The following is a 21127-nucleotide window of genomic DNA, read 5'->3' as shown; positions in this document are numbered from 1 at the left end:
AAAATAATAAGTTTTTTAAAAAAATTAAAAACAACCTAAGAGATACAAGAATTGAACATCAGTATAAAATTGAATTTATTACTATTAAAATATTTTGTCTTCTTAGTTTTTTAATTGCTAGTATTTTATTTAAAACCAATTTTGTTTTTGTACACTAGAACTTCCCTACAAATATGTTTGTGTTTATCCATGATAAATATGGATAACTGTAATATATCTGGAAGACACACTCTAAGTCTTTAGAAAATGAGAAAAAATGAGATGCAGACAATGCAAATTTTTTGTGTGTATGAAATGCAAGCAAATGAAAATTTACTCTCAAGCTACAATTTGCTGAATAATTTTATTTAGTCATGAATTTATTCTAATAATAGAACAAAAATAATGAATAGATAAAACTGCTTATATTTATGTTTCTGATTGCTTATTATTCCATATTTCTGAGTTGTGAGTTTTCATTTTAGTTCATTTTTCTGTGTGGTGGTGGCTAAGAGTGACCCTTCTGGCCATTTTTCTATGTGGCTTTGCTGCACTTTTCTCCTTGCTTTATGCATCTCTGCACATTTTTCCATGAGCTTCCTTTAGCCCTGTAGTCTTTTAATCTTTGTCTGTTCATTTCTTACATCTCCCTACAGGTCTCTCTGTCCTCTCTTCTTTTATGGAGTTCTTCATCTGTGGACAATGGAGAATGGTGAGATTTAGATTAGACATCAGTGGTATTGAAATTTAAAATGTCTCAGTGAAAACACCCATAGCCTTGCCATGGTTCAGTAAGAAGCAGAGGGCAGGTGTTTGATGCTGGAAATCAGTGAGATCACTGTGCACATTTATGTAACAATATGCTCAGCCCATCACTTTGTTCAGCCTTGGCCCAGAATCATCATTAAGCATGAACATGAACCATAGACCTTTAAAAAATGTTCATAAATAGGCTTATTGAATGTTTTCTTCCTCTTGCTATATTTTTTTCAGTGACCACCTATGCCTTCCCTGCAACTATGTGCTATGTCTCTTCAAATACATTTCATTTATAATGTTTTTAATAGCCAAATTCCCACTCAGTAGAAAACTAGAGTTACCGCCATAGCACTAAATGACAACGAGGCAAAATCACTGAAAACACACAAAGAAATGTGTGTTCTTCTACAGATGCTCTCAGTCATCTGTAGTCCATTTTTTTTCATGTCTGGAAAACTATTTGTTTTCTTGAACGCTTACTTGTACTTCAATCCCTGCTAGAAATGTCAGAAATCAGAGAGGCAGATAGGACAGTTCCATGTCAAGGGGTCTCTGGAGAGTTTAGTGTGAGCAAGAGTCAGGGAAAGTATGTCAAAATGTATGGAAGAAAACTCATGTGAATGAAAAATACAGATAGCTTTTCTTTAAAATGTACTCATTTACTTTTTCTGTCTGCAACACATGACTGAAGTTTGAAGGGCAGAATAAAATGAACAGCTGTGGTAATAAGATAGAGTACTTCTGCAAAAAAGTAAATTGGTGGGTTGAAAAGAGAAGTGAGAGATGTTTGCGTCATTTCTGGGTCAGACCTACAGAAAAGCTTTCCAGGTCTTTACAGGGTCACTATAAAGAAAATGTGAAACAAGTATGATTCAAAAATAAATGCTGTGAATCAAAAGGTACTTAATATAATTATAAGTACTTTATGTTGAGATAAATTACAGCTCCATTTCAATTGTATGTAAAGAAATAGTCCCGTTTCCCTTTGTTTTAAATCTTACATTTTAAGGTATTTGCCATTTTTTGTTCTTAATTTTTTCTCTTTCCCTCCTTTCTTTTTTTCTGAATGCCAAGTACATATGTTAAAATATTTAGAATTTTTAAATAGAAATGTGAAGCATCAACCATTTCTCTCCAGAACACACAAATGTAGGTTTTGACAGAACTGCCTATCCTCATGCCCAGCCCCATAGCACAAAGACAAGTTTAGATGCCCCAGGATCCATGAGTTCTGTAGTCACCATTCTATGTGTCCAGCAGAGGGGAGTGTGTATGATCTATTTGGACTTGCACAAATCTCAGAAGACTGTATTCATGTTATAAAATAATCTGAAATATCCTAAATTCAGGTGATCAGAGAATTACTCATGTAATTCAGACCACTCATGTGGGCTGAATGTCAGAAATCCTTCTAACCTTCAGGTCTCCTTGACTTCTCTGGAGAATCAAGCTAGGTTTACTCATTACTCATTTCATTTTCAGAGCAAGGATCACTTTTAGCAAAAATGATGCAATGGGAACAACAGTCATTTCTGATGCTCCATGATAGAGTTGCAAAGCATGCTTTAAAAAACGCACCTTATTCTGCATTATTTACAAATTTATTTGTGGTGTGAATGTTTTTTCTACTGTTTCTACCATTAGGTGTGAAGAAAAATATACTTGGCTTCAAATGTGTCACACCATGACAATTAGTCTTCTAATATTTGCCTCATTTATATAAAATATAATACATGTTTGTCAGCATGTAAAGGTCCTGGGGCCTTGTACCTAGAGTTAAAGCAGGCACAAAGCAGCCATGACATTGTGACAAGATATACCATGTGTGTGGAACTTAGGGTCAGAAGATGTGGGTTCTTGTTCCAGCCCTCCCACTTACTACTTTTGTGACCTTGGTTATGTCACTCAACCTCTCTGAGACTTTTTTCTTGTTAAAAAATTGTGGGTATTACTTCCTGTTTCCATGGGTTGTTGTAAATAATGTTTGCACATGCTCCTTCTCATTCCACAAATGATTTAAAATGACATGCATATATTTAAAGATAAAATAAGATGTATTTGCCAGTGCTTTGTAGATTATACAAACATAAGTCGCCTGCCATCATTATAGGGCCATTTTCATTTCTGGGGAAGCCTATCACTCAGAACAAAAATGCTTCTAAGCACATGTTTTGGAGACTTCCATTTAACAATTTCAAATAAAGCAAATATGTGTGACATAGACTGGTTATAAGTGCCAATTTAAAATAAGCCTATAAGAAAAGAAGACTATCCAAGACCTTTTTGACTGAAGACCATTTACAACTAATAAAAATAGCAAACTCTCACATACTTAATGCCTGTTAATTGAAAAGAGCATATATGACAAAAAGCTGTTAGGATTAAGTAACTCTTGTAAATGGTATTTTGTTAGTCATAACAAACATGTACTAACATTTGAGAAAGAATAGAACTTAATTTTGTTAAGAGTGAGTCATTTTTACTCAGCTTAAAAATAATGCTTTTGTTGCATTTAGGATTGGTGGATACCTCACAAGAACACAGAGGCTTTGAAATATCCGTGGCCTACCGGTTCCTTCCTCTAATTCCCTTCATTATCAAGTGCCATTTGCCTTAATCTTGGGTTACTAGCAATGCTATCTGCTCTCTGCATCTAAAGCCTCCAGAAAGATTGCTCTGGCATGGCCTAATAGCTTTTATCAGCTCACCCAGTGGCTTTTACACTTTGATACTTGAAACCTAGAGTTAACTGTGTAGGGCCAGGTCCTTCTGAAGGAGTCAACTGCTCTCCTCTATCAATAATGGCTGTTTATGCCAAAACAGCCAAGACAGCCTCCTCACCCCCTTCCCTCTGTTAAAGTGAAATGGAACCTAAGAATGGAAGCTAGTGGCTATTTTGCCATACCCCATCCAACTTGCCATTGCTTAATTCCATCTAATTATCAGCTGGGTGTCATGGCTCACACCTGTAATCCCAGCACTTTGGGAGGCCGAGGCGGGAGGATCACTTGAGGTCAGGAGTTTGAGAACAGCCTGGCCAACATGGTGAAACCCTGTCTCTAATAAAGATGAAAAAATTAGCTGGATATAGTGATGGGTGCCTATAATCCCAGCTACTGGAAGGCTGAGGCAGGAGAGTTGCTTGAACTTGGGAGGCAGCAGTTGCAGTGAGATGAGATTGTGCCCCTGCACTCAAGTCTGGGCGACAGAGTGAGACTCTATCTTAAAAAAAAAAAGAAAATTTTTTTCAAAAAGAAAAATTATAGAGAAATTACTGGATATGCTGTGCATTGCAGCAAGATTAGACTCTTTCTCTTTTGTTTATATTTTAAGCTGTTATTTTTCTCACTAATATCTGTATAGTATATTTGGCTGATAGTAAGATTGTTAGTCTGTTTCTGCTTATCTGAGGCATGCTTGCCTTCTGTCGTTCTCTATAAAAAAGTTTTTTTAGGGAAATTTATTGTGAGCTTCTGTTTTCTTTTAAATAATATATAATTTTAAAATTCTATTTCCTAAACAGTGAAACTATTTGAAAACATTCATTTGACCTTACAATTCATGTTACACAGAAAAGTGATAAAAGTCATGAAATGTTTGTCCCCTTCTTTATAATAGATAAAACTGTAGTGTCAAAGAATACATGAGAAATACTAGTTTGATAAAAGCTCTAATAAACTTTATATTAAACAACTATCATTTTCCTTAAAAGTAATAGAATTGAGGGACCCACATGCTTGAAAGTGAATACACTTTGGTGGTCCAAATGCCCGAATTTCAAGGTAGGGTGTGTATGCACCTGAATTCTGGGGCTTCCACTTACCAACTGTGTATCCTTAAATAGTTATTTAAGTACTTGAAGACTTTATTTTCTCATGTATAAAATGTGCTGATGTTCCTAACTCACAGAATTTTCTAAGGACAAAAGGAGACACATATGTAAAGTGCCTAATAAAATGTTGGGCACATAGCAGCCCAATGCTAGCAGCTGCTCCTGTTGTTTTTTTTTATTAACAAACAGAATGAAGGGAAACCAACCTAGAAGGTTAGATTTTCTAGGATCCCTTCTGCTTAGATCAATTTAGGAAACGGCCCTCAGAGAGACTGTAATGTCTAGGCAGGAAACAGGCAGGGTCTGACTTGGAGGAGCTGGACTGGGAAGATAAATTCTATGCTGGGAGAGCCACAGTCCCAAATTTCAGACTTATTTCTTTCTGCTATTTTGCAGCATCATGTGACGTGACAGTACTCTCTGTTTTGGACAGGTTACTTCACTGCAATTAATAATGTCACTTCATTTTTTATTAATGGAACCTTTATATACCTTAATCATATGCTTGCAAGGAACAGAGAGTCTTTTTCTCTTCTTTTCCTCTCTTCCCCTCTCCTCCATAGAAAGAATTTACTCCCCATATGGGGATGTTATAAAAGCTGAAAGGATGCAAGGTCAAAATAATACACTGAGTGGTTGAAAAGCTGTGTATACACCTTCATGTTCTCCTTCTTACCCTTTTGCATTTACAATAGCCCTTCTTACAGAGAAACAGAATTCATCTTTAATTTGCTTTATGCCATTCATCCTTTTATATTTGATTGGCGCAGTGATTTTCTTTACTTAAATTTAGCATTTATCAATCACAACTAGCAGTGCATGTTATAGTGTTAACAGAAAATTCCACAGGACCCTCTTCACACTGGGGAAGGGGACCATCTGCTACTTTCATATTAGGATGTCAGGATTTAGAGGTCAATGTATTTCCTCATCAAGGCTGAAGGCTTTGGGAATTGGGGGAAGTGTCAGGCTCCAAGCAGCATAATGAATGACAGTTGCTGACTGGCTAGGCGCGCATGTTTTCAACAGGGGATATTGCTGTTCAGTATAATGTGCTGGGACTTACTGTGCTAAACACACCCAGCTTGGGTAGTGAGGCAGGCTGTGCCTTTTCCCCCCTGATTCTGAACTGCATTTTCATCTTGGAAGAAATTATATTGAGGTCTTCATTAGTGGCACCCAGCAGGGTGAAGGCTCCATGAGGGCTGATAAGCACTATGGCTGAAAAACGATCAGCCTTTGTGCAGGCAGTTGAAGGTTTAAGTTGCCTGAACTGGAGAGAGTCTGAAGAGGCGATTATGTTAAGCAAGTAATGTGTATTGGTAACATGGAATCAAATTATTAGGGTCAGTAACTTCCTGGCTTTCCCAGTGCATTAAATGAAGACATAATATTGCATTTGTGTCGGGTACTTCTTGATGCCACATAGTGTCAGCACTGTCCAGTCGTCTGTACTTCACAGCATGTCACCTCTAATTTCATGGGATTATCTGCGCTGTTGCATTATTAGATACTCACGATCTTGAGCTTCCTTTGAACTCACAGCAGGGCAGTGCAAAGTCATTATTGTGAACACTTCTGTGCTTTCTTGTGTTATATACAAAATTATGGCCACATTTAGAAAGGTAGATATATCCCACTATCATACTTCCAGAAGTGTGCGTTTATTTGGTGGGAATGAAAGCTATTGATGGAAAAAACATTGAATGTGAAAAATGTTTTTAAGGACTAGTGTTAGAAAGGTGTCAAGGCAGTGAATTAGTGTTAGAAATGTTTACAGGACAGTGGTTCTCAAAGTGTGGCCTGATCAGCAGCCTCAGAATCACCTAGGAACATATAAGGAATGCAAATCCTACTGAATTGGAAACTGTGGGGTGGAGCTCAGCAGTCTGTGTTTTAACAAGCCCTGCAGGTGATTCTGATGCATCTTAAGTTTGAGAAACACTGCAGTAGCATTTACGGAGTGCATGAATGACATAAATCCATATGTTCTGGGGTATAGCAATAGACAAGACAGACGAAGTATCTGCCCCCATGGACCTTATTAAGTTACAAAGGAATATGTGGTTCTTTGCCCTGATGAAATGTTTATACATACCCAACAGAGCCTATAATTATTGTAGATACCATTATATTCTTCATTTGAATTAGCCTGTTATTTTCTTTGGTATCAGAGAATGACTAACAAAAGATAATGAATAAGTGATTCCTTTGTGCATTTCAGAACCATTCCCCTTGCAATATGTATATCCATGGCCATTGTCACCATTGGCTATGTGCTGACAAATGTGGCCTACTTTACGACCATTAATGCTGAGGAGCTGCTGCTTTCAAATGCAGTGGCAGTGGTAAGTCCAAGTTGGAAAAATGCCAATTGGAATTTAGGTTAATGAGTTGATGCAATTTTATAGTAGTTCCCTCTAGCAGAAAGTGTTTTGAAATTCAGTAATCTTTTCTTGACCTGAATAATAATGAATATTTAAAAAATTTAGAGCATACCTTAGCATATTCCATTTAACTGATATATCTAAATTCCTATATGATTTCCCATTATTTCTAGTTTCTTATAAAACAGTTTCACACATACATGCTTGAAAATGTGTCAAAGCTTATTCTCCCAGCACGTCTTTAAAGATAGGCGGACAGTTATTGAATCTAAATAAATGCATTTTTTTGTATGCAAATTACAATTTATTCTGTACACTTTCCTGTTTGTAAACTTTTCATATACGAACTCAAAATCCTTTCCCCAAGTGTCACTTAAGAATTTCGATGTGGACCATAGAAATTTGATTTTCCTAGTATATCCTTTTGAATACTAGTCCTGGGATATTAATAAATTTAGGAAATACTGGGTTATTCAAAGTTGTTGTATAATACTGAGAAGTATTATAACAAACAGATGTTGTTATAATACTTCTCAGAATATTAAAGATACCAACGTGCATTTTAACTCCCTAAGAAGTGGATACACATAATTTTATAGATTTTCCAAAATTTATTTGACACCAGGACCATCTTTGTCCCCAAAGATCATGTTATAAGACTGTTATTCTGTGATACATATTTTATTTTGCATAAAACTTAGCTAGTAAGAGACCATTCACTCTTGACCTCCTAACAATGAATGGTGAAAAGTTAAGTTCCCATTACTTGATGTCAGTTCCTTTTAAAATGGTTAGTATTACCTCATATCAGCAGCATCTACAGGGAATAAATTATCTCATTTCATTTGAACCTGTGTATGAGTTCACTATATTGAAAAAGACTTTGACCACTGTTCTAAGTCCCACCAGACAATCAAATATACAAAGCTTATTGAAGTTAGGTCAGTCATCTCATCCTTTGAGACAAAGGGCAGCACTTATTCTTTGGGCATAATGTGGCCCACTAATTGCATAGCACCAGCTGCATCAAGGACAACTAATGAATCCAACACATTTTCTTTTTTTGGAAAATACAGCCTTCATGGAAATTAGCAATATTGCACATATCATGGCATAAAAGAACATTTTAGGAGTTGTGTTTATCTTTTAAGTTTCTGTGGCTTATTGGACTTATATTTGTGTTCTAGCCTTTTTATAGGAAACCACAAAAGAAATTGACAGATACATGAGGGGGAGGGAGGGACTTTATAAACAGAGATTTAGCTAGTGTGATTTTCTGGGAAAAAGATTTTCAGAGCTACTCATGTATATGCTATAAATTATTAAGTCATCAATTATTTTATTTACCTCCTAAGAATGGGATTGGCATATGAAACACATATCTGTAATACTTCTCAGCGTATTTCAATATAAAATATGGTTTTCTAGGCTAAAGAGAACGTATTATACAGAAAGATTTCTATCTCCATTAGAACTTCTGATTTGAGCTTTTATCACTTGTCAGAGTCAGAGACAATACACATCATAGTTGATAAAGATTCGATAAATGGATCATTGCTTTTTGAAAGTAGAGAGAAGGTGCTTGTTTAGACCTTTGACTATAGTTTTGCAACAAGCAATGCCATGGTCCTTGCTTTTGATTATTGTCTACGGAGTTAGTCTGACCCTAACCAAAGAGAGAAATTATAAAACATACAAGTATCACCAGGCTAATAGAAAGTCATAGAGAAAGTTTGGTCTAAATTGTTTCATTTTATTCCACTTTCTGGCAACGCATTAATTTGCTTCGTTCTTTCTTTCACTAGACCTTTTCTGAGCGGCTACTGGGAAATTTCTCATTAGCAGTTCCGATCTTTGTTGCCCTCTCCTGCTTTGGCTCCATGAATGGTGGTGTGTTTGCTGTCTCCAGGTGAGTGAGTTCATGTATTTCCAGAAACACATTTCTGTTTTTGAGATTGGATGTGATAAGGATAACTTTAAAAAGAAAAGAAACAGTGCCTCCAAACCTGTTGTTTTTAAAGGGACATGCAAGATTGAAATGTTGGTCCAAGTATCAACAGCACGTTTTATTCTGTCCATTAGAGGGCACTGCTTGCCTATTAATAGCTTATTTGGAAGACGGACATGTGGCTTTTTTAAAAATAGTATTTCCACAGTCTAACAATGGCATTTCATTTCTGGTGATATAATTTTCTGTTTCTCTGAAGATGCCAAGAAAAAAGTAAAGTAAGAGACATCAGAAATCACCACCCCTACCATCAGTATTTCCTTTTAGTTTGATGCAATAATCTTTTTGTTTTAGTGTAAGATTAAAACCCAATCAGATAAATGTGAATGCTACATATATGTGTGTGTACCTGTGGATGTGCATGTGCGTGTGTTTGTTGAATTGGATTGACAACACACATATAATACTAGGAATCTAGAACTAGATTTCCCATCAGCTATTTATATGTAGAGAGAGCTATGCCGAGTCAGATATTGCTATTCTTTCTCTTCAAAGAATAATATAATGTTGGCAGATTTTGCATAATTCAAATTTAGATTTCCTATGATATTTCTCCACCTTATTTGAAAAGTGAACTTAGGCAATCACCTAAGGAATGCCTCACCATTTGGTATGAAAAGATGCACGTTTTCTCTGGGATTTTTGGATTTTCCCTTTGAAATGATCAATCATACAGTCAACTCCACCCACATTTCTCTCCCATCAGGTTATTCTATGTTGCGTCTCGAGAGGGTCACCTTCCAGAAATCCTCTCCATGATTCATGTCCGCAAGCACACTCCTCTGCCAGCTGTTATTGTTTTGGTAATGCATATTAACAAGTATATCTAGATATAACCTTGAATAATAGGTTAGCAAAAAGGAATTCCAACCAGACATTAGATAGCACTTTACTTTCTCATTCATTGCTAATGTATGTCATGGTGGAATTTGGGAGGCAGGATATCTTCCATCTCTTCCCTTTACTCCATGTTTCTGATGCCTATTTTTTTTGATGCTTTGGGGCAAAAATCACATCACCTCTCTTTCATCTTTGCAGAAATGTGTAAGGTCTAAGGAAAATGATTAGCTTGGCTCCTCTCATCGACATAGCACCTCACAGAAAAGAATGTACAGTATTAAGTCCCAACGACTTAAGGAAAGTAGAGCAAAAAGCTACAGTCCAAAAAGTACCCAGATGTATCATCTAGGCACCTAATAATGAAATGCACACAAAATTATTGAAAGAATTGATAAAATCCTAGACAGTGCCATGATTCATTTGAGACATTTGAGAGCAAGTCTCTTTTATCCTGCAGGATAAAAATAAAAGCACCATGAGGTAAATTTGAGTTGTAAAATTCTTTCTGCAGAGCAAAGTGTTGTGAAATGTGAGCTACAAAAGACTGTATGAGGTGTAAAAGTCCTCAAATACCCATTGGCAATGTTATATTCATTTTTACTGATGATTTTGTAACATTTCTCTGAACTGGAATCTGTTGTCAGGAGCACCATAGAATGCACTGAACATTTTTTTCATGCATTTAATTTGTTTCAGAACGTTTCCTTGAAATTTCTTTTTAAAGTATGTGTACTCTCTGTGCAGAATCTGGACGTTAACGTCACTTGTGGGAACAGAATGTATTATTCCGTGAAGAGGGCTTTCATTTTAAGCCTCTGCTATCAGTCATGCTGTCCTTGGCATGTGCAGCTGCAGAGACTTGCTAAGCTGATCTCTGCGCTTCATTCTTCTCCGTGGTCTTGAGGGTCACACACAGCAAGCACACCAGGAGAGTAAATGTGGAGGAAAAAAGGTCAATGGTTTGCAATCAAGAGCCAACAGAATCACCTATGAGTGTCTGTGTGGTCTTGAGGGTCACACACAGCAAGCACACCAGGAGAGTAAATGTGGAGGAAAAAAGGTCAATGTTTTGCAATCAAGAGCCAACAGAATCACCTATGAGTGTCTGTGTTTCCTGGGTGTGGATAGCCAAGAGCTCACCAGAGAGCATTTGCAGAGCTTTCTGTAAATCTTCCAGTTGGGTCTCTTTTACTGTTCATTATCGGTTATTTACTAATCATCTCAATCTTTGAGTCTTTCAATTTTGAGTCATTGAGTACCCTTTCTTTTACTCTTTGAAAACATACTATCTTCTCTCAAATGCAAAAGGAACTAAAAACAAAACACAACATTCATATAGAATTCCACTTGAATAAAGTATAATGGCCATATCACTCTCATACTGTTACTGGTGTGTAAATGGATTATGACAACAGAATACAGAAAAGAGATTAGTCAAATCCAGGTTTTAACTATGATGATAATTTATCGGTATAAATAATTATTTGAAAAAGGTCATAATGCGTAGTGAGGTTTTTGTTGTTAATCATCTGTGTTTTCACTGAATTCACCAAGCTTGCTTCCCTTTCCCCCCTCAGCACCCTTTGACAATGATAATGCTCTTCTCTGGAGACCTCGACAGTCTTTTGAATTTCCTCAGTTTTGCCAGGTGGCTTTTTATTGGGCTGGCAGTTGCTGGGCTGATTTATCTTCGATACAAATGCCCAGATATGCATCGTCCTTTCAAGGTAACCTCAGCAATCTTGATGGGTTTACATAAATCTTTCTCCTAATACCTAGTCCTCCCTTTGTCATAACTTGCTGATGGGGAGGTTGGGCTGGGGGCAGCATCTGTGGAATAAAAATGTTTAACTCTTGCAGGCAGTGCTGTCCTGTTGGATTTATTTTAAGTTAGAAAAAAAACAGTTCATCCAATTTTTTATGTGATGGGCTTGAACTTTGTATGTCACATTTTTGAAAAATGACTGTACGGATGAATGTTTGGTATGTTGATTTTTTCATAAATGTGTTCAATGACCTGATATACTCAAAGTATGGGCTACTTCTGTCTGTCTTTATGCTGGAGTTGTAGACAGCCATGGTGAGAAAGAGTAAGGGAGTTACTTTGTAGGGAGATAGTTTGTTAATGCTAATTCCAAAAAGGAATTTGCCTTTACAAAATAGGCATTTTAAGTACTTAAATGTTGTGACTTGTTACATTGCTCTTTCTCCATATTATACACTCTAAAAGGAATAGAAATGTAAAACATACAGGGAAAGAGAAGCTCTATGAATTTACCACTTAATACCCATTTACCATAAGTAAGCATCTCCGTTTTGGAGGACTGGAGAAAAAGCTTGTCATCTTCTTCAGACTTGACTCATGGATTGATTTGACCTCACCATTTATTTGTTTTTAAAAATGGCATAGATAAGGTTGTCAGTCACGTTGTCAGGGTTTGTTTCTAGTAATATTCATTGCCTAATGCTGCCGGCATCTTTATTAGCAGTTGAATAGGAGTTGGCTTGTTTTATTCCTGTCAGTTATTATTGTGGATCTCAACAGAAAAATCAATATGCACTGAAAGACTTTAACATGTAACAAGCAGCCGGTGCTCTTGACTCCACATTAAAGTGGGTTCTAATCATAATTATCAAAGAGCCAGTCTTTTAAAATCAAAACCATAAATCATCGTGGCATTTAACTAGTAAAATAATTCCAACAGAACATCTCTAATAAAGTATCCTTTTTTGTCCTTAGAGTTTGTTCTATCCAAAGATTTAAAAACAATTTAAATTAAGTTGAATTACATTTAAGGGAGTACGTTTAATATATTATCTGTGCACCATGAAAGAGATTTTGCTACTAAGGCATGCTGGTGCCTGTCACCTGATCGCATGACTACAGCATATCACTAAAGTATATGTCATGACTGACACGCTCATCTCAAACCCAGCTTCTGTTGCTTGAAGATGTTTGAAGTGACTTTTTTGTGTTCTGTGTTCCAGGTGCCACTGTTCATCCCAGCTTTGTTTTCCTTCACATGCCTCTTCATGGTTGCCCTTTCCCTCTATTCGGACCCATTTAGTACAGGGATTGGCTTCGTCATCACTCTGACTGGAGTTCCTGCATATTATCTCTTTATTATATGGGACAAGAAACCCAGGTGGTTTAGAATAATGTCAGGTAAGAATTTTAAATACTTTCAGGACATTGTGCAACACCATGTAGAAAACCCGTAAAGGTATACATACATAATATACTTAACAGTTAAAAATGTAAGTGGCACAATTGATGATTTGAGAACATTATGGCATTTTAATTGGAACTGCTTTTTGGCAGGAAGGACATTTAGGGTATAGCCATTGAATCCTTTCGGATATTAGTCTGGGCTGCTGTAATCACTTCTTAGGAGAAACAGCTTTGTTTTAAATGAAATTTTATCAGTAGTTCTCTAAACGACCTAATCTCTCTTTGAATCCCTTACTAACCTAATTATTTTCCTTCTAGTTTGAATGCAGTTTAGTGATTCTGTATCATAACATGTAACTTGATGAGTGACATGAGATTTGTTGGGGAGTTAGGCAGTGGCCTGCAAATGCCTTAAACATTATGCTACCTTAAAAGGAAGGGTGACTCATGAAGGATTATAATAACAAGAACAATGGAGAGAACAATAGCAGCTTCCACATATGTGTGCACATGTATGACTTCATTTAATTTTTTTTTAATTTTACTTTAAGTTCTGGAGTAAATGTGCAGAACGTGCAGGTTTGTTACATAGGTATACATGTGCTATGGTGGGAATGTAAATTAGTTCAACCATTGTGGAAAACAGTGCGGCAATTCTTCAAGAATCTAGAACCAGAAATATCATTTGACCCAGTAATCCCATTACTGGGTATATACCCAAAGGTTTATAAATCATTCTACTATAAAGAACATGCACACGTATGTTTACTACAGCACTATTTACAATAGCAAAAACTTAGAACCAACCCAAATGCCCATCAATGATTGATAGACTGGATAAGGAAAATGTGGCACATATATATGATTGAATACTATGCAGCCATAAAAAATGATGAGTTCATGTCCTTTGTAGGGACATGGATGAAATTAGAAATCATCATTCTCAGTAAACTAACACAGGAACAGAAAAGCAAACAGCACATGTCCTCACTCATAAGTGGGAGTAGAACAATGAGGACACATGGACACAGGGAGAGGAACAAGACTTTATTTAATTCATATAATATCCTACTGAGGTAGGAAAATTATTATCCCCAGTTAATAGGCTTTGAATTATAGCATGAGAGAACTCAGGTCGCTTGTTCCAAGTCATACAGATATAAAGTAGAATAGCTGAAAGTCAAACTCAGGCAGTTTTATATTTTAGGAGAATCACCCTGGGGGTTGTGAGGATGGATTAAGATAGGTTGGGGCTGAAGACAGAATATTGACTTTGGTGGTTACTGCAGCAATCCTGATGAGAATTGAGGGGGATTCTGAAGACAGGCAGTATCAGCAGGGTCTGAGAGAAAGTGACACATACTAAAAGGAAAAATCAGCAAGACTTGGTGACCAGTTAAATTGGGGAAGGAGAAAACATAGTAGATCACTAGGTAGGAAGGGTGCTTATGAACAGTCTGTGTTAAAAGCATATCTCTCTGTCAGAGGCTCTCCTGAGTCCTTTCCCCTACATGATCATCTCAAGTAATCCTCAACAAGGTTGATGGGTGAAGTGCTGTTATTCCCAAGTCCAGATGAGAAAACCACGGCTCAGGAAAATGGAGAATTTATTTTTGAGTGTACGTATTTTAAACCATATAACTAGGAATTGAACCCACATCTGCTGGACTTCTAAGTTCATGCTCATTCTCGACTGGATCCCTTGTGGAAGGTGGGGGAGAGAGAGAGAGAGATAGAGAGAGAGAGAGATAGGTAGGTAACAAATATAGCCAGAAGGGCAGATCTATTCTCGCTGGTCAATGTGGTGAGCTTAGAACATAGCTTTCATACTTTTTGTTTTAATTTACTTAGTTTACCATAATTAATTTTTTAAATTCCAGTTAAAAGTTTAGGGAGATTTCTGGTTAAATTATTAATAAATAATGCCATACTAAAAAACAAACAACCAAAAACCTTGATATGCATATTGAATCTCTAGTGTGCTGTGCAGACTCATTGAGAAGTCAGTCCTTTAAAGCAGAGTTTTGTTAATAACTTTTATTAGCATTCAATTGGAATTTTGCATCTTTAGATCTTATACTACTATTTATATCTGGATTTTGTTTCCCCAAAGAAATGTTACTATACAAATGAGGTGCTTTATGGCTGACACAGGCACACTGATTGCCTTAACTGAGTATTTAATCTCTATTTCTTCTCAGATCACACTAGCCTTCTGTGGAATATTTTTAAGTTTTCTGTGTTCTAGACACTAAATATACAGCCTGTTCTGAGGGAAAAGGGATCTTATTAAATACCATTTACCATTAGGGTTGCTTTATTCATTGCTAACATTTAGGATAGATTAGCACTCATCGCCGTGAAATCTATGTCTGTCTCCCATACTAACCGAGACAGTTAAAACCCCTGAACAGCACAGAAAATTAAGAGAATTGAGTTAGAAAGAGCTGGTGGTCCTAGAGTTAGACTAGAAGAGAGGGAGCATGATGAAAGAGCAAAGCCATTGTTCCATCCCACTTTAGCAGGCATTTTGTTCCTCCTGTTTGGAGTCAGCCAACTCTAATAGTTCTTTCCTCTTGCTAACAAACACGTGTGTACTTTGTATTATTTCTTTGTCAGTTCATCCCAATAAGCAGTTTTCATGCTTGATCCTTCATTGATGTCTTTTGGTGTTCATGTGATTTTAAAGTTTTTTGCTATTTTTCTCTCTCTAATGATGTTTTGAACATTTCCAAGGCCTCCAAATTTAGTGTTAGCCATTTGTGAAACTAGCAGCAATGGAGTAGTCCCATAATGGTTATTTGGTTCTCAAAAATGCCATTAAGTCTTACCAGGGAGCATGGCAATTCTGCTTTTAAACTGCAATCATTGTAACTCTTTATCTTTATAGCTGCCTTGAAAGTGAGTAGCAAAAAGCAACAGTCCTCTGTAATTTTGTTTGATTTTTCTCTGAGGCAGCATTCTTGTAGTAAAATAAAGAAAATTCATAATACTTATTGCTGCAATAGGAAGTATTTTCTTAGCCTTTGGCCAAAACAAAACACTCACACACAGACACACAAACAACAGAAACCTGAAGCAGCGCCCTGACCCTTCTCCCAACTACTCTATGATCTTGTTGTTAGAGAGAAACTCAATGTGAACTTAGAGACGAAGAGCCTTTGCTTGGAGCAGTTTGTTCAATGATTTACTATCATGTTCTTTCATTAGGTAAAAATCCATAACCTTTATATTATCATTTATTTTTACCCTGATAATGCATGAGTAGATTAGCCCTGTGAAAATGATAGTCTATCAAAATACATTTTACCTAGGTTGTTTCCATGAAAAATGAGAGGTAACCAAATAGCACTCGGAAAATAGTGAAAGGCTGCTGAGAACTGACAGCCAGGGAATGTTCAGAATCCAAGGAGCTGAGATTTTCAGAGATTTGATAAATCTCTCCAGCCACAGGATGCCAGTATTGAACCACTTTTTGTTTGATAGCATTTCTAGGGAGAAAAGAAAACATGCTCTTAAGGGAATGATGACATACACGGAAAGCTTTTTTCTGCCATCTGTGACAGAGTGGTTTATTCTTCTGGTGGGTTAGTTATATTATTTATTTACTTATAGAAACACAAGCCTCTCACGCGAGGAAAAAGGGGCAGATACCCCAATGACATATGCAAATACACAAAGATAGCAAGACCTGGCAAACCTGGGCCAGGACTCACAGCAGCCGTTTTACTTGGCTGTCTCTATTGATCAGCCAAACCTTGTCATGGGGTTGAGTGGGGTGACTGGAAGTGGGGTCCCTCCTGCTCAGGGAGAGAGATAGAGGACAGCCTTATTTAAACAAAATCTTTGATTATAAAAAATCAGACTGGGAAACACCAGCAGAATGACTGTAATGCATCTTTGTGGACAGTGAGTTTGCAACTCCAGAGTCCTAAAAGCATATGCTGCATACAGTGAGTCAAAAGAACTTCATTTATGTTAAATCACTGACAGCTGAATAATGCATTTAACAGACTGTTCACAAAGACTGCAGTGCAATATATAAGTTAATTAAGCTTGCCTACATTTCTTAGGGGTCCAAACTATCTTCATTGTAAGAATAAAATGAGAACATGCTTGTGAAAATATTTGTAGCCTTAAAAAAATACTATTATTCTTATGAAGACTTCCAGAAGAAAAAATGGCCTTGTGCTACATCACAAACGTGGCAATTTTTGCTGTAGTTCCCCTATTGGTACCAGGTATGGTTGGGTAAATCAAATTTTGCAGGGTCAGTTGTTGTTTCAAATTATTTCAAGAATAACTACTGAACATGAAAGGTAAAGCTAAAAATACTACAACTGTTATTTGGTCCTGTACCTTACAGTTACTGAAAATACCAAATGCAGACTCATTAACACACCTTTATTTAAAGAAAGAGTACCACGGATTGATTATCCTTAAAGCTGAAAGACTGTTTTTGAACATGGATGTAGACATGACAGTTGAATGCCACATACTCTGCAGCTTTCCCAGGCAAGCAAGAAACTTCCTTAAAGACATACTTGCCTCTCTTGAGCACTGCTGTCTGGTCCACTGCTGTAAGATAATCTAGAAGGAAAAGTTGCTGTGACTCCAACAGGTACTCATGGTCAAAATCAATTACTCTGCAGAAGCCTTCATTATGATGAAAGTCATTCAAATCCTAAGATTCCAAGAGAGATCACATAAGAAAGACACATTGGATATTGTCAACAGGGCTGATTAAACACAAAGGAAGAGGAAAGATAGCAGAAAGTGTGCAAAACCGGAAGAGAGATTCTATGGCCATGTGCTACCGAATAACGGACCCAAACCAAACTTTTAGGAAGGAGAATGACACATTAGGGAAGCAGCAGGATCTAAGTTGCTCCTCATTTGTCTGAATGGAGGCAATGTTATGACATGGGGAAGCAAGATGTCTAAGATAGCAGACATCTGGAGGTCCCTGAATATAGAGAAACATTTTTGGAAAAGGCTTTCATGTTGGGTGTGTAGGGCAGTCATGGAGATTAGTTCAGGAGGCTATGGGCAGGAGGATCTCTTTAGGGAGACAGGGCTGTAGATGATGTCTCTTTAACATTACTGCTTTTCATTTGGCCATTGCAGATGCCTGAGATCTCTTGTTTTTCTGTTTGTTTTAAACTACTGTCACATATCCCTAGCCCCTTCTCTGTCTAAGCTACATTTTCTTTACTATTTATTAATATTTCCTTTTCCCACAAATGCCTATTTTTATAGAATAAAAGTTTGTCATTTCCCTTTTCTGAAAATATGGGCTTTAATTGCTCTTGAGTGCTCCCTTAGCTGCACTTACATCTCAATGTAAAGAGTGGGCTGTGTAAAATACAGTTTATTTAGGAAACATTCACATAGAGTTTATAATTTACCGAGACTGTGCTGGGCCCTTTACAATTAATGTAGACTGTAAAATTAGTGGGCTGAGGACAGTATCTTTGACAAACACAGAAAGAAAAGGATGAAAAAATACTTTTTTTTTTTTTTTTTTTTGAAATGGAGTTTTGTTCTTGTTGCCCATGCTGGAGTGTAATGGCGCAATCTCGGCTTACAGCAACCTCTGCCTCCTGGGTTCAAGTGATTCTCCTGCCTCAGCCTCCTGAGTAGCTGGGAGTACAGGCATGCACCATCACACCCAGCTACTTTTGTATTTTTAGTAGAGACGAGGTTTCTCCATGTTAGTGGGGCTGGTCTCGAACTCCCGACCCCAGGTGATCCACCCACCTCAGCCTCCCAAAGTGCTGGGATTACAGGCATGAGCCACTGCACCTGGCCTGAAAAAAATACCTTTTAAAATGTCATTAAATATGGCTTGAAAGGAGCTATTACAGATAACAAGCCATGAATGAGGAGAAAGATTCTATGTCCAGTTGAAAGACTATCTGGGTCTGAAACCATCAAAAGGTCAGGCTCTAAACAGCTCCAGGACTAGCAGGACATTGAAAAGGTTCTGTAGGAATTCATTACAAAGATAAGAAGCAAACTGACTGGGCATGGTGGCTCACACCTGTAATCCCAGCACTTTGGGAGGTCGAGGCAGGCAAATCACTTGAGGCCAGGAGTTCAAGACCACCCAGACCAACATGGTGAAACCCCGTCTCTACTAAAAATACAAAATTAGCCGGGTGTGGTGGTGCATACCTGTAATCCCAGATACTTGGGAGGCTGAGGCAGGAGAATCGCTTGAATCTGGGAGGTGGAGGTTTCAGTGAGCCGAGATCGTACCATTGTGCACTAACCTGGGCAACAAGAGTGAAACTCTGCCTCAAAAAAAAAAAAAAAAAAGAAAAAAAGAGGCAAACAAGAACTAATGTCACCAGAAACCAAGGTCATAGAGTTCTAGAACTGCTGAGATAAAATGACCTTGGGAATCATCTAGCTCAATGGTTCTGAAGGAAAAAAGGTAGACCTCTTTCTGAACACTGGAGCCAGCCTTTCTCGGGATGCCCTCAGTTCCTACATTTTTGTGTCTATCAGAATTACAGACTGCTAGGCCCCATCTTCAGTTTCTAATTTAGTAGGTCTAGGATTGAGCTTGAAAAGATGCATTTCTAATATGGTAGTTGATGCTAATTTTGTTGGTCCAGGGACTGCACTTTGAGAATCACTGATTTAGTCTCTCATTCTACAGATTAGGCAAATTAGGCCCTAGGAGATACGACAATATTCTCAATAACATGTTACCAGTTAGAGAATGAAAATTATATTCTGATTCTCCTCCAGATTCTTCTGAGGAACTGATTGTAATCTCATAGGTGCAAAAAGAATAAACCAATTTTAAACTGAATATGAAGTGTATTTTTAAACATTTATTTATATATTGGTCCTACTGTTTCAAAATATTTTCACCCTTCTGGTCCATGAATAAAAATCCTTATTTGAATGCAAAATATTAATGTATTCTTGCTGAGAAGCCATCATGGGAAGTTACAGAAGTGACAAATAAATTAATTGAGCATGATAGAATTCTAATGAAGTAAATAATTCTTGAAAGTGCTCTATGAAGTAGATAGTTGTGTGTTTTTGGTATTCAACCCAAAATAATTCATATTTTGCTGTTTTTATGCATTTCTGATTTCCATGCATTTTTAATTTATTTTTATTTCTTTGTAGAGAGAATAACCAGAACATTACAAATAATACTGGAAGTTGTACCAGAAGAAGATAAGTTATGAACTAATGGACTTGAGATCTTGACAATCTGCCCAAGGGGAGACAAAAAATAGGGATTGTTACTTCATTTTCTGAAAGTCCAGAGAATTACAACTTTGGTGATAAACAAAAGGAGTCAGTTATTTTTATTCATATATTTTAGAATATTCAAACTAATTTCTAAGAAATTTAGTTATAACTCTATGTAGTTATAGAAAGCGAATATGCAGTTATTCTATGAGTTGCACAATTCTTGAGTCTCTGATACCTACCTATTGGGGTTAGGAGAAAAGACTAGACAATTACTATGTGGTCATTCTCTACAACATATGTTAGCATGGCAAAGAACCTTCAAATTGAAGACTGAGATTTTTCTGTATATATGGGTTTTGTAAAGATGGTTTTACACACTATAGATGACTATACTGTGAAAAGTGTTTTCAATTCTGAAAAAAAGCATACATCATGATTATGGCCAAGAGGAGAGAAAGAAATTTATTTTACATTGACATTGCATTGCTTCCCCTTAGATACCAATTTAGATAACACTCATGCTTTAGTGGATTATACCCAGAGCATTTTGAACAAAGGTCAGTGGGGATTGTTGAATACATTAAAGAAGAGTTTCTAGGAGCTACTGTTTATGAGACACATCCAGGAGTTATGTTTGAGTAAAAATCCTTGGGAATTTATTATGTCAGATGTTTTTTCATTCATTATCAGGAAGTTTTAGTTATCTGTCATTTTTTTTCACATCAGTTTGATCAGGAAAGTGTATAACACATCTTTATACACTGAGTCAGTTTGGTATTAAATCCTCGTTAGAGCAACCACCTGTTTCACTAATAACTTACCCCTGACGAGTATATCTAAACATATGCATTTTAAGCCTTCAAATTACATTATCAACATGAAAGAAATCGCCGACAAAGAAGATGTTCAAAATAATAGTCCCATATCTG

The 21127-nt window shown here is 36.8% G+C and overlaps 1 protein-coding gene across 1 annotated transcript in view; it reads left to right on the top strand.

The window, feature by feature from the left end:
* The window catches only part of SLC7A11 (solute carrier family 7 member 11), a gene marked incomplete at its 5' end in the record, with an annotated part of 70556 nt that extends 50259 nt beyond the window's left edge, over nt 1–20297 (top strand). Inside the window, 6 exon segments of the mRNA NM_001132262.1 lie at nt 6795–6918; nt 8763–8866; nt 9672–9768; nt 11383–11532; nt 12794–12971; nt 20127–20297. Of these exon segments, the coding sequence (NP_001125734.1) occupies nt 6795–6918; nt 8763–8866; nt 9672–9768; nt 11383–11532; nt 12794–12971; nt 20127–20188 (715 nt within the window). The 3' untranslated portion in view covers nt 20189–20297.
* Nucleotides 20298–21127: the final 830 nt, after the last annotated feature.

This window comes from Pongo abelii, chromosome 3 (assembly GCF_028885655.2).
Source record: "Pongo abelii isolate AG06213 chromosome 3, NHGRI_mPonAbe1-v2.0_pri, whole genome shotgun sequence".
NCBI lineage: Eukaryota > Metazoa > Chordata > Mammalia > Primates > Hominidae > Pongo > Pongo abelii.
Note: the sequence above shows the minus strand (reverse complement) of the source record. Positions and strands in the feature narration are given on the sequence as shown.